Genomic DNA, 23644 nt, shown 5'->3' on the forward strand with positions numbered 1-23644 from the left:
AAGCTTCCGGCTGGGCACAGTGGCTCATGCCTGTAATCCCAGCACTTTGGGAGGCTGAGGCGGGCAGATCACCTGAGGTTGGAGTTTGAGGTCAGCCTGACCAACATGGAGAAACCCCCCCTCTACTAAAAATACAACATTAGCCGGGCATGGTGGCGCATGCCTGTAATTCCAGCTACTCGGGAGGCTGAGGCAGGAGAATCACTTGAACCCAGGAGGTGGAGGTTGCAGTGAGTCGAGATCGTGCCATTGCACTCCAGCCTGGGCAACTCTGTCTCAAAAAAAAAAAAGAAAAGAAAAGAAAAGAAAAGAAAAGAAAGTTTCCATACCAAAATATTAAGTGATACTTATTGGCTTCTGCCAGTTTCCTACTTTGTAGTAGCATATGTTCTTGTAACCTGTCTTCAGTTGTGGCATAGGGTAGATATATGTACATAATATATAAATATATAAAACAAAAATAACAGGTCTTGCAAATATTTTATTATTCTTCCCTATAAAGTAAGTTTCTGGTACCACATTCTTTATATCGCATAAGTGTTCGTTTTGTTCATTTAACAAGGATATTATTACTAATGCTTATTTTATTATTTTAGGATTTTCATTAAGCCAAATCATACGCAGTTTCTACAAATGAAAATCAAAGTCAATCATCTAAAATTTCATGATTTCTTCCCATCAAGAGGATCTGGAGTCTTCTGTTCCCATTAAAACTGAATTTATGGCGGTGCAAGCCCGGGCCAGACTGGGTAAAAAATGACGGAAGCACATTTATATTCTTAAAAATTTCTGCAGATTGCATAGAAAGTTCTCAGATTTGTAAAAGTTTATTTCTATTGTAATTCTTGGAATTCTTTGCATGTTCATTTTGTTAAATTTGCAATATAAACCAGTTGCACATCTTTTGCTATCTGGCCTCCTAGGTTGAGGGTTAGGGTTTGCTTTAAGCAAAACTGAGATAACTATAATGTGAACTGGCCTACTGGATTGCCCACTTTTATCAATCTGCAAGGGTGGATCTATTTCTAGGTCTTAATTTCAAGGTTTACTTTCCCTTTTCCTTAGATTTTACTTGGATCAAAGGGCATGGAAATGTATTTCTTGCTTAATTTAAGTCTTATACAAAGGAAACTGTGGCCCCAGAAATTATTTTTCTTTGAAAGTATGTAGATGAAATAAGTATTTTTAAATGTCTTGATTAAATAAAGCATTCTATGATCTGATCGTCAGCTCAGTATGTAGGCTAAGGGTATACCTTTACTTCTCTTTTTTATGCTCAAATTTTTTTCATGTGATTGTTATTTTCAGTTTCACAGAGGACTACAATGATTGTCATCTCTAGGAATTTAGTTTGTTTTTAGCTAATACTCCTTTAATGCTTCTAAGACAGGCCTTTCAAAATTGTAATAAATGAGTTACACAGATTTAACTTTGGCTAAATTACCATTTCCCTTCCTCACAGAACTTCAAGGCCTCTGAGAGGCAGGGAGGATGACTTTTGTTCTTATCAGTACTACTACTGTTTCTATTAGGTCAATTTTTTCCCTTTTTACTTTGCACTAAGGTTGCAACCATGTGACTAAATGATTTTAGTGTTCGTAACAAGCTCCAAAGGCTCAGCTATAAAAAGGAACCCTTTAACAACATCAAATATTGTATGAAATTATCCTGTATCAGACTCTCCTTTGAGAAGTGGCAAAACATTTTATGAGTATTAATTTGCTTAAAATAATCCGTTCAATTCTAAGGCTCATTTCGTTCGTATTTTCAGTTTTAAAAATCGCTTTTCCTCTACTATTCAACCAATTCTGGTTAATATCAGGGACAATAAAGTTTAAAAAATTAATTAGACTTATATGCTATATGAGCACATTCAAAGACTAAAATTTTGAGGTATTTTAATAATAGCTAAATAGCAAGAGCTAAATATAAATATTCACAGATGAAAAGTTTTGACAAATTTTTCTTTCCTCAGGAACTAGGATTCAGAATAATCATAAATTAAAGGAATATTCTAAGTATTTTTATCATATATATATAAATAGCAAGAGAAATATTTTCAGTTTTTAAAAAAAGGGATAAAAGTGATAAAAAAGGAAAAGGAGGAATAATGCTAATACATTTGACTTTACTTACCTTGCAAGTATTCTACTGTCCTGTTAGAACAAACCACTGACTGTTACAAAAGTAACATTAGTTACATCATATTGTATTAGGTGGAATATGCTAATTTCTCTCTTGTAAAACAGTCTGGAGGTGGATAGTCCACGCCACTTAATGGCGTTTCTTCAACGAGGTTGTACAGCAACCGGATCCTTCTGTTGTTTTTCTTCCACAATGGTGTGTTGCCTCCTCTTCAGGGTCCAAGATGGCTCACTACCAGATCCACATTCCAAGCAACAAGATGGAGAAAGGAGCAAATAAATGGTCATGCCATTTTAATGACACAAATCATTGCCCCTCACATTCCATTGTCCAGAACACAGTCATACCTGCACAGGAGACTGGGAAATGTAGTCTTTATTCTAGGAGGCATACCCAATTGAAAAATCAAAGGTTCTATCATTATGCAAAAAGGAAAGAATGGATATTGAGGGAAAATTGGTGCTGTCTGCACATCTCTTATTTAGACATTTGTATAGAAATTCAGACTTGAAAATCATTCTACTGGGAATATGACTGGAATGACTAGCTGACAAATACCAACTATTCTGGGTTTTCGTTTATGAAGAATTAGTTTACTTCCTTTGTTCATCCAAAAGCAATGAAATGCAAAACATTACCTGAATGAGTTCCAAGCTATGTTTTATTGGTATAAAACCAAAATAAGATGATGTAATACTCTGGTCTACCAGTTAGCTATATAGACCTAGGTGAAAAAAAAAGATTTTAAGGAAAAAAGAAAATGTTTTACTTATGATAAAACACTGATTAGTCTTGTCAATTTATCTGACCAAAACAAAATAGTTCTTTAATTTTATCAAATAAGTAAAAGTCAGTAATAATATTGTTACTTCTGAAAAAATTCATAAAACTGAAAGGCAGAGAAAAATTTCTCAAACCATCAGTATATTTTTCTCCTTTATTAAGGGAGAAAAAAGGTCTTCATGATTCTGCTAAAAGACATCAGCTAACAATGCAAGGGGTAGTCAGGGAATGTCTTAAATCTCTGTCCTACTGATGAATCCCCTTTTGCTCTTCCTATGCAGGAAGACTATTTAAGGTCACGTCACACAGCAGCTACACGATCTGGTGCAACACAACTATAATCAGTTTGCTTGTGCCTGATGCAAAAGCTCTCAACTCCTAGTCTGTGTTTTGTCCAAAGTTGTCCTTCATCTAATACATTAAAAACTACCCTCGTGATCTTAAGAGCATCAATCAAAGCTACAAAAAAGATATATCTAAAGTTATTTTTGTTTGAAAAATGCATAGCCCGTTTTCATTTTCTGAAAAAGGCAGAACCCGAAAGTTATATATTATGAAAGCCACTTTATTATTTAGATGACCCCAGATGTATGAGTGCCATTATTGTTGTATAGCTATGAAACAGATCATCATCTTTTACCTCATTACATTTCCTCAATATAAAGTTCCCAGTGACTATCCGATCACACCCAATTTCTCCATTTCCAAAGAAGCCGAATAAGGGAACACTAGGAAAAAACTTTCTGAACGCATCAGCCTCAACATTCCCCTTGGCTCTGTAATACTGAAAGCCCCTGCCAACGCATGCAAACATGAAGCCAATGGTGTTCTGCTCTGGAATGTTGGCCGCTTTGAGGCGCTGCATTGCAGCCTCGGCAGTCTTCTCATCACTGACGTCCTCGTTGAGGAGCACAGTGGCACTCTGGATTCGGTGTCCACTAAATGACAGTCCAACCACACCTGCGGCATCAATATCCAGAGGGTTCCTGGAAAATTTAGAAAAGTGGCAATATCTCATGAAACATTAAAATTTTTAAGTACAGAAGCAAAATCCTCCTGATTCACTGATGGGAGGCTGCTGCCTTTAGCAGCCTATGGTTAATCTGAGGCTCACCCTCACAGATGAGTAAAATACAGTCAAAAATCAAACTATTAAAATAGATCAAGAGAAGCCACCATTTTTTTCAGTCACAAATACAAAAGAGCAATGCACATCCATAACAATTTCTGAAACCCATATTCGGTTATTAGAAGGGACGGTTTCCTTACCTTTCTGACTTCCTTAAAAGGAATGTTATAATTTTATTAATATACACAAAGATATCCATTAAACGAAGCCTTCTGCTATTATTTACAATGTTAACATCTTTTCCCCCCACTTCAGCCGTCAAATTCTGAAAGACATATATTAAAAATATAATAATGGAGGGTGATTTTATTTTTTTGGAGATAGGGTTCTCTGTTAGCTAGGCTGAAGTGCAGTGGCACAGTCATAGTTTACTGCAGCCTCAAACTCCTGGGATAAAGCAATCCTCCTGCCTGAGTCTCTCAAGTAGCTGGGGCTACAGACACATGCCACTACACCTGGCTAATCTGTAAACATTTTGTAGAGATAGGGTCTCACTATGTTGCGCAGGCTGGTCTCAAACTCCTGAACTCAAGCAATCCTCCTGCCTCAGCCTCCCAAAGTTCTGGGATTACAGGCATGAGCCACTGTACCCAGTCTTAGAGGATAATTTTGAAAACCTATTAACTCTAGAAGTTTTAGCTTTATGTCTAGTCCACTAGAAAATATGTTTTTTGTCTTGTTTATTCCTTTGAGTCTAGAATTCAGCTTAATTTGATGGTAAAACTCATGTTTTGTATTTGCCTGGTTTTTTTAAAAAATGAAATATCCTTACAAAAGAAAATACAACACTGATAAAAGTTATAAAGCATATAATATAGTGAACATCCACTAGGGGAGACACAAGTATGTTACATTTCTATCATGCTTCCAACATCTGAATCTATAAAATGGGCAAGATTCACTGGATTACTGAGAAACTAAGACACAAAAAGGTTAAGTGACTAAGGTAATAAGGCTAGCTAGTAGTAAAACGAGTTTGTGAGGGGCAAAATCTATCTTCTGAAGTCCTCTGCTGCTTTTAAAACTTTATCACATTTCCTCTTTGGTACAGAATTGTTAATACACATTGTCAATCTTGCCTCAAAGAATTATTCACCTTCCTTTTGGGCACTGGCTCAGTTGGGTTATCTGGACTTTATTAAAATGGAGCACTCATTTACTCAATGGTTTCTCTTAACTGCTGACAGAATATGAAGACCACATTAAAATTAATGGGTCATGTGAAGAGTAATGATTGGGGTGGAGGGTGTTTCTCATACTAGGTATAAAAAGTAGATGATATACAAATTGCTGTACTAACAAGCTAGCGCCTCAGATGTTTTAAGTCCGAGTGAGATACCTGCATTTCAAAGGTAAACTGTATGTTGAATCACCATTGCCCTATCGGTATACAATTTAAAAGTTAATAGTAAAGATACAGGAAAAATTAGGCAAGAGGGGAAATAACTTAAGATAGTCACCAAGAATTTGGTGTATGTATGCACAAAATCCAGTGTTTGATATTCTACTGCCTGGGATTCAACGTACTTGGCTTTCCTCTTTTCCTCCTTCCTGGCAGTCCAGGGACCTCAACTTTAGCTATTTTCCCAGATCTAGCTCACAGAGACTACCAGAAGAGAGTATAACTAGGATGACTTACATCATTCTTACAGATACTGATCTCCAAATCTGTCCCCAAGTCACCACTCTAGGATGCAAATATTAAACAGAGTGGGAAACAAATACTAGTGTTTACAAGCATTAAGGGTGGGGTAGGGTCTCATTTTCCTGCTGGAAACAAATGACATTTATGTCCACCTAATGGTTTCAAACTCAAAATGGTATGTACTTTCATTCAAGATGGAAAGGAAGTAATGGCTCCCAAGACAGAAGAGCAAATATTTTTATCTTTGAAAGCAAAAGCCTTAGTAACAAAATCAAAGATCCACAATTTTGAGCTTGAAAAGCCTTTCAAAAGATCTAATACAGAATTTCCAAAAACCAGTAGGACTTGCAAGATGCTCTGTGAAAAAAAAGCTTTTGTGACCGAACAGATTTGGGAACTGTCACAGGTAATACTATTCCCCTTCCAGATTTCCAATGCACTGGGCATATTAGAAGCTCTGAGAAGTTTTGCATAAAGATACACTTGAACCATGTGTTTCCTTTAAAAGAGGAAACTAGAGAGGAGGTGACACATTGAGGTCACAGGGAGTAGCACATTTGTCAAAGGAAAGATCAACAGGCAATGTCAAAATAAATTTTAAGGAGAATGTGAGTCCAACTAAGAAGTTCTTAAAGGACAATATATATAAAAATGTAATTATTCAACTGTAAGCAGAATTATGTTGAGTAAGCCCCTTAGCCAATGTCTACTACAAAATGGAACGATTATCTTAGCAATTCTTTAAACATGTTTTTTAAATTGTTAACCCCAAAGTGACAAAACCTGAGACCATTTCCCCTCATTCACAGAGGAAATCAGACACACAAGACATACTTTTCAGAAGTCAGTGATGACAGGTTGTCCACCTGGCCTCCAGCCAAGATGATATTCATATCACTGAAAGTGCTGACTACTTGCTGCAGATAATTACTGGCTCCCACCTTACAGCAATTATAACCGAAGACAAGGACCACACGAAGTTCAGGGTTATCTAAAAGACCTGCAGAGAAATGAAGAGCAAGAGTTAAAGACAGCCTTAAAACAAATTATTTTATACATTTTGCAAAATGAAATGTTACTGTTAATAACTTGCATTCCTCCTTAAGGGCAATTTAGTGGCTTAAGGTATGAAATTTTCCATTTTTTTAATCTTATTTTATATCCTCTTCTATCTCTGTATCACATTTTCCATTTCTTACAAACATTATGCAAACTCTTTATGTTTTTCTATTAAAAAAACCAAATGGCTATTTGTATTAATAAATAATACAATGAACACAAATAACGAAGCAGCTATGTACTGAGCAGCAATCCTTGGTGGACCAAGGTGCAAGCTGGCTCCCGGTAGGGAACAAAAGAGAACACTGGTTTACATAGAGCTGTGCTAGTAGCAGTGAGAATTTACAGACGTTTTATTTTTTAAAGGAGAGAAAAGGCGCTAACCACCTATAGTGTGGTGAACAGTGCCCCCTGCCCACACAAAAAGTATATCCACATCCAATCTCTGGAACCTATGCATGTGAGCTTATTTGGAAAAAGGATCTATTTTAAATTTAATTTTTTTTTTTGGTAGAGATGGGTTCTTGCTATGTCAGTCAGTAAGGATCTTGAGATTAAATCATCTGGCTTATTCAGGTGGACTCTAAATCCAATGACAGTGTCCTCATAATGAAAGATATACAAAAGGAGTGACAAAGAAGAAAAGGCAGTATGACCACAGAAGCAGAAACTGGAGCGGCAGGAAGAGAAAAAGACTCTCCCCTAGAGCCTCCTGAGGTAGCACTACCCCTACTGCCATCTCAGTTTCAGACTTCTGGCCTCCTGAACTGTGCAGAATAAATTTCTCATTCTATGCCACCAAATTTGGGGTACTTTGTTACAGCAGCCTAGGAAACTACTACATCACTGAAATACAGGCTTTATTCACCTCCTCCAGGGAAGCAGGTGAGAGTAAAGGCGAATTAGCGTTTGCAAGTTCCTTCCAAAGCAGGAAAATGTTAAATTCTGTGACACAGGAACTAAAAGCTGCTACCACTAGGAGGCGGCAGAGCGTAACAGAGACAGCTACTCCCTCTGCCCACAGCTCCCAGGTTTCACTGGAGCCTCTGGGCAGCTTGTTTATAGACTATCAATTTGATTTTTTTTTTTTTTTTTTTAACTTTTAAGTTCAGGGATACATGTGCAGGTTTGTTACATAGGCAAACGTGTGTCATGGGGGTTTGTTGTGCAGATTATTTCATCGCCTCGGTAATAAGCCCATTCTCCATCAGTTATTTTTCCTGATCCTCTCCTTCCTCCCACCCTCCACCCTCTGGTAGGCCCCAGTGTCTGTTGTGCCCCTCTTTGTGTCCATGTGTTCTCATCAGTTAGCTCCCACTTATAAATGAGAACATGCAATATTTGGTTTTCTGTTTCTGTGTTAGTTTGCTAATGATAATGGCCTCCAGCTCCATCCATGTCCCTGCAAAGCACATGATCTCATTCTTTTTTATGGCTGCATAGTAGTCCATGGTATATATGTACCACATTGTCTTTATCCAGTTTATCACTGATGGGCATTCAGGTTGATTCCATGTCTTTGCTATTGTGAATAGTGCTGCAATGAACATACATGTGCATGTGTCTTTATTAATAGAATAATTTATATTCCTTTGAATATATACCCAGTAATAGGACTGCTGGGTCAAATGGTATTTCTGTCTTTAGGTCTTTGAGGAATCACCACACTGTCTTCCACAATGGCTGAACTAATTTACACTCCCACCAACAGTGTGTAAGTGTTCCTTTTTTTCCACAAACTCACCAGCATCTGTTATTTGACTTTTTAATAGCCATTCTGCCTAGTGTAGGATGGAATCTCATTGTGGTTCTGATTTGCATTTCTCTAATGATCAGTGATGTGGAGCTTTTTTCATATGATTGTTGGCTATATATATGTCTGCTGCCAGCATTACCAAACAGAGGTGCTTTGGGACAGGAAAATGAATCCAATACCTAATACACTTGTGTTTCCATTTGATTTGACCACATGACTTCCACCTTGACAGACCTAAGGTGGTTACCAGAGAGGACAGTTACTTAGGGAAACAAAGGGTATGCAGATGCGTGAATGACCAATTCCTAACACCAAATAATGACCTATTCTGGGAAACTGCCTCTGGTCCATTTCCAATTCTCTGTACAGTAAATTACTGACTTGGACAGTAAAAAGAATACTGCTTTCATGACATCATATACCCCAAACCATTGCTAAAGGGTCTTTTTTCCCCTATAGACTAGCCCACGAAATTTTGAGATAATATGTTTTCTTCATTAGAACAAAGTTTCAGAGTTGGGAGAGGCCTGTGAGATCAAGTCTAGAGTTTTATTTTACAAACAAGGACTACCAATGCCAAGAAGTGACTACTACCCCAGGACAATATAATGACAGACTCTACATTAAAACCCACATCTCCTGACACTCGGGGCTTTAGCTTTTAGAAACCTCATGACTTCTAAATCTCAACCTTTCCTACTGTTTTCTAAGCTCTAGATGCTCTTTTACAATTGTCCACTGAACATCCTACCTGAATATTCTAAAGGCAACCACTCCCATTCATTTAACAAACACATACCCAATGTAAAGAAAATTAAAAAAAAAAAAATTTCAGGACCTCCAAACTCCTTATGCCAAAGGGAAAGTTAAGCCTAGAGGCTAAGTCAAGTGAAGCACCATCCTCTCTCCAAATTAATATTGCTACTTCACAACCCTGTGTCAGAGCTTCATACATTAGCCAGACCCACTCCCTCACACACCCCCCACCACCCCACCAGGAAAGGCAAAAGGCTTTAGTCATCTTCAGATGACTGCTCCCACAAATCATTCATAAGGAAAATCTTTGCTGGCCTCAAAACCTTTAAGATGTACATCCTCCCATAACACAAGGACATGTCAATTGTAAACTTTAGGTCTGCAATCTGTTCAATTCCACACTGATAATGTCCATTACAAGCTTATCTTCCCAGATGCTGCACAAAAACAAGAGATCAGTAATGTGTCCACCTACTTGAGATGTCTGCATAACTGGTTCTTCCTTTCTTCAAAAGGTTCACCTTATCTTACGTAAAATGTAGATTTGCTGAGCACTAACTAACGTCTCACAGGAACGTGACCATTCACCTCACGCCTATCCTTCCCCATCCTTCCTTCTCTCCTTTAAAAACATGTATTGAAAACCTTTTCAGAGTACACGGCCACTCGTTTGTGACTAGTGCTTTTCCCGGATACACCCTCAACCTCTGGCTCAGTAAACCTCGAATGACTGAGATTCTTGCCTCAGTCACACATTCCAGTTAACACCATCTTCTCCAGTGGTGTTCTTTCAACATCTTCTCTAGTGGGTTTGTTCTCAGCTAATGGAACACTTCCCCCTCCCAATACACAACCCTAGAAAGTAAAATCACTTTCCCTTACCCCAACTTAGAGAACAAACCCACCTTAACCAAGGCTGTCTGTCTGACAGAGCAGAAGGCACTGTATTTAACCAACAGACTACCTGCGCTACTGGTAAATAAGAGAGGGAAGGTACAACTCCAACTCCTTGACACTCAAAATTCAAAGGCCTAAAATATGAGGGAAGAGTAGGGAGCAATGCCAATTTTTCCTGAAAGGTTCTGGGTTCCCCCCAATTCATAGGTAAAGGATCATCAAGGACCCAAAGTTCTGGGCCACCTGCCATAGAATCTGACTTCAGATTTTATTCTAGAATTTTCCAAAAGTTGATACATTAGTAGGAACTTACCACAACTATTAAACACAATTCCAGAAAAGTTATTTATAAGGCACTTTAAACAGTGTAACCTCCCGGTGAACCTTTCAAGATGATAAACTGCTTATAAAATGTAACCTCAGGTAACAGAATAAATTGGCCTGCCATGTAGGATTGGCGACTATAATCAAGTTAGCTACTGCAGTTGTCCACCAAGAGATATCTTTGGTTTTGGAATAGTATGAAACTGTTCTTTCCAGCAATAATCTTTAAGGTAAATTTAGCAAAGAATTACCCCATCCTCTTAGGAATTTTTCATCCACCAAGCCCCCACCCTCCTCCTTGGCTAAAAATCCCCACCTGTGGTTGATGCATTTGGAGTTGACCCCGATCTCTCTCCCCTAGTGCAAAACCCCATCACAGTGGTCTCCGGAACAAAGTCTGCCTCACTGTCTTGAATAGATGTCAGCACTGCTTTTTCTTTAACACTAGCTTCCTGTCACTTCTGCTTTCTCAAGGGCTGGGCAACTTCTAAGGCAGAACAAGTTCAATCCCTTGAGTTTCAACACTGATTCTCTCTGCTTCACACCTGGTACTGCCTATGACCCCTCAAGACTCTTTATGATGTCTTCAGATAATTTTAAAACTTTGTCCTACTTCAAATTTTTTTGGAATCTGACAAGTCATTGAAGTCCATTTTTACTCCGCTTGGTGGCTGGCAGAATTCAAGAGGAGTAGTTAAAGGATCAAAAAGCAGGGAGCGGAAAAAAACGGAACAATCTACAAGCTAGATCACCAGATCACCAATCTCACAACGAACACTAGTACGGATCACTGTTCTAAGTACGTTATAGAAATTAACTTATTTAGGCCGGGCACGGTGGCTCATGCCTGTAATCCCAACACTTTGGGAGGCCGAGGCAGGCGGATCACCTGAGGTTTGGAGTTCAAGAACAGCCTGACCAACATGGAGCAACCCCTTCTCTACTAAAAATACAAAAAAAAAATTAGCCGGGTATGGTTGCCCATGCTTGTAATCCCAGCTACTCTGGAGGCTGAGGCAGGAGAATCACTTGAACCCAGGAGGCAGAGGTTGCAGTGAACAGAGATCGTGCCATTGCACTCCAGCCTGGGCAACAAGAGCAAAACTCTGTCTCAAAAACAAAAACAAAAAAACAACAACAAAAGAAATTAACTTATTTAATGCCTGTAACAACCTGTTACGTATTATTTTACTCCTAAAAGTCTGTGAGGATTCAATACTTTCAAAATCACATTTAACATGCAAATTATATCCATATTACAGAACCTAAATCAGACCAGACCAAAGTAAAATTAAATACACACCCCAGAACTGGCTGCCAGAAACAACTGTGCCTACTGAGCTATGGAAAACACAGGACACTTCCAATCCTCTCCTTCAAAGAGCAAAGGCAACTGGATTCTTCAGAACTTCCTCTCTTGACCCTACAACGTAAAAAACCAACAGGAAAGCTTTTCTAATGGGAATCTCCACAAATGAAACTGAAACCCAGAAAATCACTGTGCCCCAAAAGGCAATGTTACAGGTTTGTGCTTCACCTAGAAGAAAGTCAGAAGGATATTTGTAAAAGGAAAAGAGAGGGAGGATCCCAGGTGTGAGTCAACTGCTATACAACTAACCATCTCAAGCATTCTCAAAGGAGCAAAAAGGTTCTGACTCTCAAGCTGAAGCCCATCTTGCCAACACTCAGCAGTGCTAGGGCTGCTTTCTCAAGCTCTCCTGTCTCTGGTACAGACAGGTAGAGCCGCCAGGCACTGCTCTGAGTCTACAGCCCCTTCCCTGGATTACATGAAGGTTCAGAGGAAGAAGTGCATGACCACTGCCAGGGAAGGAAGCTTCTCTTCTCTCTATTGCAGCGGGGGCTTTCAGACTGTGCTTTGGTGGGCAAAGGGTTCCAAAGATGCCTCCAGTGTAGGTGGAGGAGAATGAGCAACCTCAGTTCAAGGCCTAACATGCTCCCTTCACCCTTCAACCTAGAGGCTCTGCTTTTATCTGCTTTATTTTTATGTTGACATCCCATGGAAGACTGTACAAATGAACTGTTTAAAACAAAAGCTAAGAAATGGCTCAAGGAGATCCTTACTAAGTAGTCTTAATAAAGCCTTTGCATTAGCAGAAGGGAGGGATGTCAAAATAATATTACAGCAGTACCAACCCTGGACAATCAACAAGCACTACTGAGCCTCCTCCCCGGCCCTCCTCCTCAAATCACTGAAGCTAGTCCCTTTTGCTTCAATTATCATTAATTACCTGCTGATTCCCAGATTAGTATCTTTCCTCTAGACCATTCTCTAGAGCTCCAGTCTAATATATCCAACTGTCTATAATCAATATCTCCATCTCAAATTCTAAACATGTCCAAAACAGAACTGATAATCTGATCCTCCAACCTGCACCTTCAAGTCTGCTTCACCTTAATCAATGGTACTACACAGCTGCACTAGCCACAAACCCACATGACATCGCTGCCACCTCCCTCATTCTCAACACCCAACATCTCATCAGTCACCACATCCTGTCCATTCAGCCCCAAACTTCATCTTGAATCCATCCACTTCTCTTCAACTCCACTCATCACTGCCCTGCTCCAAGCTGCCATATCCTCTTTCCTTAGCCACTACAACAGTAAAATGTTTCTCCTGCATCTACTTTTTTAAAAAAAATATTTTAACTGAAAAAGTTTAAAGGCATATATTTATCATGTACAACATGGTGTTCTGAAATATATATATACACTACTGAATGGCTAAATCAAGTTAATCCTGCATCCACTCTTGTACTCCAAAATGATCACCACACCATAGCAAGACTGGTATTTTCAAAAGATCTATCAAATTATGCCACTCCTGTGTTTAGAAACCTGGCTTCCTGCTACACTTCCCTCAAATATTTTTGATCTGTGGTTAGCTGAATCCATGAATGCAGAACCCATGGATATGGAAGGCCAACTCTACCTAAAATTAGGACACAAGATAGCAAGTGAAAGAACGGAGATGGCCATTTTAAGCTGGGCAAAGCTTCAATTTCCAGAAGAAAATGATGCCTTGGAATAAGCCAAAACTGCTGACATCAAGCAGCTCAGCAAAGGACACCTATAAGAAAGTTTCACAGAGCATGATAATTCTGGGGTTGTTTTTCATTCCAGTTTTCTCATTCCTATACTTGGCACTATAATGCAAATATGATCTAACAAATACAACAATTTTATCACAAAAGGGTTTCTTCTGCTCAAGATTTTGGCTCTTTCTTATAAACTGACAAAACTAGGGTCCTGGCTTCAACCAGTGCTACATATCAGGGCCTCATCAAAGATTCCCAGGACGCTCAGGGGGACCGAGGACACAGTACTGCCCAGGGAAAAGCCTTGTCACCTCTCTGGACAAAAAAGGCAGCACACAAAAGGTTTGGCCATATGACCTTTAGCAGCAACACTGAATAAAAAGCCAAAACAAGCATCTCTAATGGGGTTTGATTTTTCCCAATTTCTTCTCCCAATCCGCTCCGCCTGTCCCAGTGTTCCTATTTCTGGTCTCTGCACCACCATCACCCCTGTCTCCTAGGATCAAAACTCAAAAGTAATTACTGAGGCACCAGTTTCCCTTCTCTTTCGTATCTAATCATTTGTTAATTTCCTCCAATTCATTCCCTACTCTTCATGCCCTAGTGTTATTTCTTGCCTGGACTCTAAAGTGGTCTCCCGCTTCCAGTGTCTCCCCACACAGGAGGGCCATATTCACCTCTGCTCAATGACATCTGAGTAACAGTTACCATTTACTGTGTACAGGAACTAAGCCCAGGCTCTTTAGCCTGGCCTCAATGCGCCCCACCCTTTGTTCCCATGACTTCCCTGCACATAACTTTTGCTTGCAAAATGATTACTATTTCTCCGACATGCTCTGGGATTTCCTGGCTCTGTGCCTGTGTTTCTGTATTCCTTCAGTCAGTGATATTATTCATCCGTATCTCTCATATGCTTCCTATCCTTCAAGGGCTTAAAAACCACCTGCTCCAGGAAGACTCCTTGATCCCTCCCACTGGCAGAACCCCTACAGCAATCTACCCATTCTGCTCTCACAGCACACCTCACATACTTGGGTTATGATTATAGTCAAGCGCCACATAACACTTCGGTCAAGGACAGCCAGGTGTGGTGACACGCACAGTAAGCATACGCAACAGTGGCGCCAGAAGATTAATAGAGCTACAAAATTCTATTGCCTAATGTGTAGCACAATGCATTACTCAAATGTCTGTGGTGATGCTGTTGTAAACAAGCCTATTGCAGTGCCAATCATATAAAAGTATAGCACATACAATCATGTACAATGCATCATACTTGATGACAATGAATGTTACTGGCTTATGATTTACTATCCTATACTTTTTACTGTAATTTTAGAGGTTACCCCTCCTACTTATTAAAAAAAAAAAAAAAGTTAACTGTAAAACAGCCTCAGGCATGTCCTTCAGGAGGTATTCCAGAAGGAGGCAATGCTGTCATAGGAGATGACAGCTCCATGCGTATTACTGCCCCAAAGACCTTCCAGTGGGATGAGATGTGGAGGTGGAAGACAGTAATATTGATGCGCTTGACTCTGTATAGGCCTAGGCCAATGTGTCTGTGTTTTAGTTTTTAACAAAAGCTTAAAAGTAAAAAAAAAAAAAAAAAAAAATTAAAGGTGGAAAACAGCTTACAGAATAAGGATATAAATGGAAATTTTTTTTGTCTAGCTAATGTATTATTAAAGAACAATTTTATTTTATTTTATTTTATTGAGATAGAGTCTCACTGTTGCCCAGGCTGGAGTGCAGTGGCATGATCTTGGCTTATTACAATCTCTGCCTCCCAGGTTCAAGTGATTCTCCTGCCTTAGCCTACTAAGTAGCTGGGACTACAGGCGCATACCACTATGCTCGGCTAATTTTTGTATTTTTAGTAGAGATGGGGTTTCACCATGTTGACCAGGCTGGTCTCAAATTCCTGACCTCAAGGGATCCACCTACCTCAGACCTCCCAAATGACTGGGATTATAGGCATGAGCCACTGTGCCCGGCTGAACAAAAATGTTTTAATTAATTTAATGTAGCCTAAGCGTACAGTGTTTATAAACTATATAGTAGTATACAGGGCTAGGCCTTCACATTCACTCACCACTCACTGACTCACCCCAAGCCAACTTCTAGTCTTGTAAATCCCAATCATGTTAAGTGCCCTATAGCGGTATACTGTCTTTCATACCATGTTTTTACTTAATGTTTAGATATGTTCAGATGCACCAATACTTACCATTGTGTTACAACTGCCTACAGTATTCAGTACAGTAACATGCTGTCCATGTTTGTAGTCTAGGGGCAATAGGCTACACTGTATAGCCTACATGTATAGTAGGCTGTAACATCTAGGTCTGTGTAAGTACTACGACATCCGCACTACAACAACATTGCCTAAAGATGCATTTCTCAGAACTCATCCCCATCATTAAGCAACACATGACTATATATGTATCCTTCATACCTTTTCCTGAATGTCACTGAGACAGAATCTGCATCCAGTTATGACAGCTTTAACATGGTGAATAAATTTTTATTTATTTATTTATTTTTGAGACAGGGTCTCACTCTGTCACCAAGACTGCAGTAGAGTGGCGTGACTTCAGCTCATGGCAACCTCCGCCTCTTGGGCTCAAGCAATCTTCCCACCTCAGCCTCCTAAGTAGCTGGGACTACAGGTGCGTGCCAGCATGCTTGGCTAGTTTTTTAGTTTTTTTGTAGAGGTGAGATCTCACTACATTGTCCAGGCTGGTCTCGAACTCCTGGGCTCAAGCAATCCTCCCGCCTCAGCTTTCCAAAGTACGGAAATTGCCGGCATGAGCCACCATACCCAGCCTGAATAAAATTAATGTAGGAGTTCTACATTATAAGCCAATTGAATATAGATAGTCACCTTGTCAACATCAACACATTCTTCATCTTCTTCCTTCCTTATACTAAATTTGCTGCCGTAAATCTTTCCAGAATCTGGGCTAAGGTGCCCTGGACTGGCTTACTCCAAGGCCTTCAAAATGGCACTTGATGCTTTTACAGCCTGCCAGGCAACACGCAAATGGCTCTCAAACCAATATGTCTGGCCACAGCCATTCCTTTGAGTTTCAGACCTACTATTTGCTAACCACCTGACTAACTCTGAAAAAGACCTCGTTTGCTGAACTTGGTTAGCTCCAAGTCTCATTATATTACAAAATCACATAAGCTCAGCACATAGCCACATTTGCTCCTCAAATTCATTTTGCCTTTACACTTAACAATGGGTCAGTGTTAAAGGCACTATCTGACCTTTTACCAAAGGAAGTTTGGCATCCTTAATTTAGAATAGCTTTAACATTTCTGCTAACTCTGCTATTTATATACCCTAAAAGCCTTAACTCTCTACTGCCATTAAAGTTCAGTTTCCTCATCGAAAATATCCCATTAAGAATTCTATCTGGCAAAGCTGTGGTGAAGATTAGAAGTGCTGCGCAGCATAGTACCTGGCATACAGCACCTCCATAAACACTGGCCATCGTTAATTGTCACTTCAGGCCAAGATACATGTATACTCCTCTGGCATGTGGCTTCTGAATGAGCTAAGGACACTTAAAACCTTACTATTCCCCCCACAAACTACAAGGGCACACCACAGATGAAGGGCCTGTGTGACACATAGTAAATCCTGCCTAGGGTAAAAGCCAACACTAGCATCTAGCTACAATCTACTGTTGCTAAGTGTTTTATGGAAGTCATTTCATTTAATCTTCACAATTCTGTGAATTCAATGTTAGTTATTTCCACTTTATAGATGAGGAAAATGGAGGCTTAGAAAAATTGAAAAACTTGCCCTAACTGGAGAGCCAGAAAGTAGCAGAACTAGAGTAGCTATAAGCCTGCAATCTTTTAAGGTTGACTACCTTCTATTTATTTTTTAACTGACAGATAAAATTGTATGTATTTATCAATGTAGAACATGTTTTGAAGTGTATATACATTGTGGAAAGGTTAAATCTAACATATGCATTACCTCACATAGTTACCATTTTTGTAGTAAGAACACTTAACAGTCACTCTCTTAGCATTCTTCAAGAATATAGTATACGGCCAGGTGCAGTGGCTCACACCTGTAATCCCAGAACTTTGGGAGGCTGAGGCAGGTGGATCATTTGAGGCCACGAGTTTGAGACCACCCTGGCTAACATGGTAAAACCCCATTTCTACTAAAAAGACAAAAAAAAAAAAAATTAGCCGGGCATGGTGGTGCACACAGCATGTAGTCCAGCTACTCGGGAGTCTGAGGCATAAGAATCACTTGAACCCAGGAAGTAGAGATTGCAGTGAGCTGAGATCATGCCATTGCACTCCAGCCTGGGCAACAAAGTAAGACTCTGTCTTCAAAAAAAAAGAATATATGGTCACTGACTATAGTCTCCATGTTGTACAACAGACCTCTAGAACTTATTCCTCCAAAATGAATTTTGTATCCTTTGACCATCATCTCCCCAAACGCCCTCCCAACCACCCCAGACCCTGGTGACTGCCATTCAACTCTCTATTTCTATGAGAGCAACATTTTCAGATTCCACACATGAGTGAGATCATGTACTACTGGTCTTTCTGGGCCTGGCTTTATTTCACTTAACATCCTCCAGGTTCATCCATGCTGATGCAAATGACAGGATGTCCTTCTTTATGGCTGAAGAGCATTTCATTATGTATATATACCACATTTTCTTTATCTACTCATCAGCTAATGGACACTTAGGTTAATTCCATATCCCAGCTATTGTGAACAGTGCTGCAATAAACATGGGTGTGCAGATATCTCTTCAACATACTGATTTCATTTCTAAGTCAGCATTAATAGCTACACTACCCTGTGTCACACCAGAGCTGGCTGTTGAGACTTTTCACCACCTACCTTGACCTGACCACCCTCTTCCACATTATTAAGAGGCTCCCAGCTGCTAGTCTTTGCTGCTAATACCTCTTGTTCTGTGCTTCCCCTCCCATTCACCGACTTGCAAGTTTTGTTTTGTTTTTCCACATTGTCAGGGATAGTTGTAAAAACTAGTTTCAATGTGTACACCCCCTTTTTTCCTCATCAGTAAAACAAATTTTACCTTTGGTGCTACACAATTTTTTACTCCTGCTGGTTTAAGTCCCATTTCAAATAACAGAGGTTTATCTCTACAGGCTGGCTGATCTATGCAAAAATGAGGTGTTACCACTGAATAGCTTTTATGCCAACACTGATTTTTAATGAATTAAGTGAATTCAATCAGTTCATTTGCAGATATAGATAAAAGGCTTTAATGCTGCTTTCCTTGAGTAACTTGTTAGTTGTTGATTATATTAAGTTAAGCTTTCCCATCTAAGCTTAGACATTAAGCCAACCCTTTACCTCTTCAAATTCACTTCAGGGCTCCATCCACACTACTTACGGGATGTTTCCCAGCATACCCCTTGCTTGATAGACTTGCCTTAACTCATACCTTTCCTAACACTCATCAGGGTCACTTTACTTGTTCCCATCTTTCTAATTAGTTCACAAAGAACTAACCTGCATCTTCTAAAAACTTCTAAAACGCTTGTTACTAGAATAAAAAAAAAATAGGTTAACAAAATAAAAATAGAGCAAAATGAAACTATTAGAGCAAGAATTCCTTAAAATTCAGAATTAAATACAAACAAGTTTATCATCAACAGAGTATTTATGAAAAAAGTTGTTTCATCTCTGGTTCTCTTGGGCTTTAATGCAAGTAAAATAATTTAAAAAGTAAATCAATTCTACCAAACGTGTATCATACTGGCCTCTGTGAATCATCTGTTTGAATTAGCCACAGCTCCAGTAACAGGTGTACTTAATTCAGATTCTCCCAAAGGAACCTAATATCCACCAACTAGCCAGAATTACAAAGAAATCAAAATTAATCAATAAAATGAGCAGTTAATGATAAATAAAAGTAACTTACCTACTTCAGTGAGCTGATGTCTTTCTAATGTTAAATTCTTTGGATCCTTAATAAAATGAAAGGGTTGTATTTTTATTCCTTCAATTTGAGGGAATAATAAAGCAAAACCAGATTCTCCAATTTCTATTTCCTGAGGTCGATTGCCACCTGATCCCATTGGAGTCACTAGAGAAAAAGTTAAACAGTTTCATCAATACATTCAGTAAAAACTAGATAACCACAGTTTCGGTCACTAAGATAATCATCAAGCTAACAAGCCACTATCTGAGTAAAAGTTTTTCAGCTTTGACAGTTTTAGGGTGTAGTGTCATGATGTTTGCAATTTAACTTTCAAATGGTTCAGACAGAAATTTTGTATAAGCAAAATGAGAAAACACAAATGTTGCAAAATTTTTTCAACTGCTAAACTAGATAAAGGGTATATGGGTATTTATCATGCTATTCTATTATTCTTTCAACTTTTCCATACTTTTCAAAATAAAAGTTGGGGCAGTAGTAAATACACTTTCAGAGCAATTCCAATTTTAAAAGTTTACCCTAAAATATTTGACAATTATATAAAGTACATATATACCCAAGTATTTTACCACATAATTTCAAATAGGAAATAAAGAGAAAAAACCTGAATGTCCCACACTGGTATTGAGATTAAAAATTACATTGGTATCATAGAATATAGCCATTAAAATGATGACAAATGTATATTTATAGACATGGAAATATGTTTGTAATATGCTCTGAATTTTACAGGTAGATATTACAGATTGAACTGTGTCATCCCCTCCCTACTGCCTACCCCAAATTCATGTTGAAGCCCTAACCCCCCATGTGACTATATTTGGAGATAAGGCCTTTAAAGAGATAGTTAAGATTAAATGAGGTAGGTCAGGCGCGGTGGCTCAAGCCTGTAATCCCAGCACTTTGGGAGGCCGAGACGGGTGAATCATGAGGTCAGGAGATCGAGACCATCCTGGCTAACACGGTGAAACCTCGTCTCTACTAAAAAATACAAAAAACTAGCCGGGCGAGGTGGCGGGCGCCTGTAGTCCCAGCTACTCAGGAGGCTGAGGCAGGAGAATGGCGTAAACCCGGAAGGCGGAGCTTGCAGTGAGCTGAGATCCGGCCACTGCACTCCAGCCTGGGCCACAGAGCAAGACTCCGTCTCAAAAAAAAAAAAAAAAATTAAATGAGGTCATAAGGGTAGGGCCCTAATCCAAAAGAGGAAGAGACACCAGGCATGCTTATGTACAAAGAAAAGGCCACATGAGAACACAGTGAGAAAGCAGCTGTAAGCAAGCTTCAGAGAGACCATCCCCAATCTTGGACATCTAGCCTCCCAAACTGTGAGAAAATAAGCTTCCGTTGTTTAAGCCACCCAGTCTGTGGTATTTTGTTATGGTAGCCCTAGCAGACTAACACAGTAGGTTACAAGTCTATAGAAAATTTTATTCTGGTTTTTTATGTTTACATACATATATAAATAAAGGTTAACATCATACGAGTGGTTAACTCTGTGGCGCTTAAAGGTGCTTAATTGTTTTGCTTTTGCTTACCTGAATCTTCTAATTTTTCTGCTTGCTAAAATAAATATTACTGAGCATATAAAAAAAGAAAAGATATCTTTTTTTTTTGAAACAGAGTCTCACTTCTGTCACCCGAGGCTGGGAGTGAAGTGGTGTGTAACCTCTGCGTCTCTGGTTTCCAACAATTCTCCTGCCTCAGCCTCCCCCAACGTAGCTGGAGATTATCTGGCATGAGCCACCAAGGCCTCAGCCAATTTACCTCCTTTTTTTTTTTTTTTTTTTTTTTTTTTCTTTGAGACAGAGTCTTTGGCTCTATCACCCAGCTGGGACTGCCAATGGCATGATCTCGGCTCACTGCAACCTCCGCCTCCTGGGCTCAAGCAATTCTCCTGCTTCAGCTTCCTGAGCAGCTGGGATTACAGGTGCCTGCCATGATGCCTGGCTAATTTTTGTATTTTTAGTAGAGATGGGGTTTCACCATGTTGGCCAGGCTGGTCTTGAACTCCTGATCTCATGATCCACCCAACTTGGCCTCCCAAAGTGCTGTGACTATAGATGTGAGCCACCGTGCCTGGTCAATTTTTACATGTTTTAGTAGAGATGGGGTTTTGCCATGTTGGCCAGGCTGGTCTCCAACTCCTGACTTCAAGTGATTTGCCTGCCTTGGCCTCCTAAAGTGCTGGGATTACAGGCATGAGCTACCACGCCCAGCCAAAAAGAAATAAGCTTTTTTTAAAAAAATGTTAAGCCCTTTAGAAACCAAAGCTAGAGCAACTGAACAATATTCATTTGTAAACACGTGAAATTCTTCTTACCTCACGGTACAAGACTCAAATTCAGATCAAAACTCTTTCAGTGGAGATTAAAAATGACAATTCTCAGTAGAGTACTACTGAGTTACAACTAAAAAACATAACAGTGGCCAGGTGTGGTGGCTCACACGTGTAATCCCAGCACTTTGGGAGGCTGAGGTGGTGGATCACCTGAGGTTAGGAGTTTGAGACTAGCCTGGCCAACATGGTGAAACCCGGTTTCTACTAAAAATACAAAAAATAGCTAGGTGTGGTGGTGGTGGGCGGCTGTGATTCCAGCTACTTGGGAGGCTGAGGCAGGAGAATCGCTTGAATCTGGGGGGCAGAGGTTGCAGTGAGTGGAGATCACGCCATTGCACTCCAGACTGGGCAACAAGAGTGAAACTCCATCTAAAAAAATAATAATAATAAATACATGACAGCTAACATTTACTGACTGCTTTCTGTGTATCTCTATGCTTTACAAGTGTTAACTCATTTAATTCTCACAACCTTCCAAGGAAGGTACTACTGTCATCATCCCCACTTCCTTGATGAGGATGGTGAAGCCCCGTGAAGTTAGGTAACTTGCTCAAAGTCATACGATACTAAGCAGTACAGCTGGCATTCCAATCCAGGTATCTAAGCACTGCACCATTACTGCCTCAACAGAAATTCCCCTCCCCCAATTAACTACAGAAAAGAATAAAAAATAATAAAAATAATAAAAATCAGCAAAAATTCACCAGCAGCAATCAAGCATGGAAAGGGGCACAGCCTCAGGCTATAAATGTCAAAGAGTGGTACCAAAGTAGAGAAACAGAAGTTTCCTAACAAGGCCCATCTTTGCTCCTAATCCCAGTCCCATCTCACCCCTACCCACCAGAAACAATACTGCTTGAACTGACAGAACTCTGAAAATGCCCACAAATACTTCCTAATTTGGAGGGAGGCAGAATGAGATCTTTCCCCTCTTATGAATGACTACTGGATATGCATTATACAGGTAGCCTTGAGATGAGAAATACCGCAATAACTTAATAAACATTAATATAAGGCAAATATAAAGCCATGGTAAATATGACTGACTTTATTGTATTGTAGATGTCCAGAAACAGAAATGTGGTTCCAAGCTAAAAATAATTCACCAATCCAAAGGACCCCACATTAATGCAAGGAGGAAATCATCAAGTTGCTAATTTTTCTCACCTACAATTCCTGGGGTCACAATCCCAAGGACTTGGCATTGTTTGGGGAATAGCTTCTCAAGGGCAAGTGCTGTTCCCATATTAGTTCTTTTCCTTGCTGTAAAAATACAGTAGCAAAATGATTAAATATCATCCATTTAAAGTCAGATCTGACAATGAAAAAGTAAAAAAGCAAATACTGGAAATATTTAAGTCACCTGACACGAGAATGCTCTAAATAAAGGTCTAAAAGCATTGATTAAAACAAACACTTTACCTGTTTTGGTCCTGGCTTTTAAATTCTAAATCTTATCTTTTGCACCACTAGTCTGCCTTTCCTCTCTGTTCATATAATGCTTTTGCCCCAGTGATGTCAAATTTAGCAGTAACAGCTGAATTTTAGACTTGCTATTGTACCTTTCTGTTCAGCTGATATTGCAGTATAACTACTATTTGCATCAACAGTTAACTGGATTCAAATTAGACAATAAGAATCCATTATCTAAGTCTAACTTGGGGCCTATGTATGACCATCTTGAATACCCATTCTGCCTTCTCCCTCAGCCAGCCAAAAATGCACCATTTCTCTACATAACTTTGGTAAATGGGACCTCATGTTTCAATACAGTAAAAGGCCTGAATAGCCAA

The 23644-nt window shown here is 39.4% G+C and overlaps 1 protein-coding gene across 1 annotated transcript in view; it reads right to left on the reverse strand.

Annotated features, from left to right (window-relative positions):
* Positions 1–1350: 1350 nt before the first annotated feature.
* FBXO22 (F-box protein 22) overlaps positions 1351–23644 on the reverse strand; it is a 32215-nt gene continuing 9921 nt past the window's right edge. The window contains exons 4-7 of the mRNA XM_017858008.1: positions 23019–23114; positions 19496–19660; positions 6537–6702; positions 1351–3914 (exon numbers count right to left, since the gene is read on the reverse strand). Coding sequence (XP_017713497.1) covers positions 3497–3914; positions 6537–6702; positions 19496–19660; positions 23019–23114 — 845 coding nt within the window. The 3' untranslated portion in view covers positions 1351–3496. The remainder of the gene's footprint in view (positions 3915–6536; positions 6703–19495; positions 19661–23018; positions 23115–23644) is intronic.

This window comes from Rhinopithecus bieti, unplaced genomic scaffold (assembly GCF_001698545.2).
Source record: "Rhinopithecus bieti isolate Rb0 unplaced genomic scaffold, ASM169854v2 scaffold_47256, whole genome shotgun sequence".
In the NCBI taxonomy this organism is placed as follows: domain Eukaryota; kingdom Metazoa; phylum Chordata; class Mammalia; order Primates; family Cercopithecidae; genus Rhinopithecus; species Rhinopithecus bieti.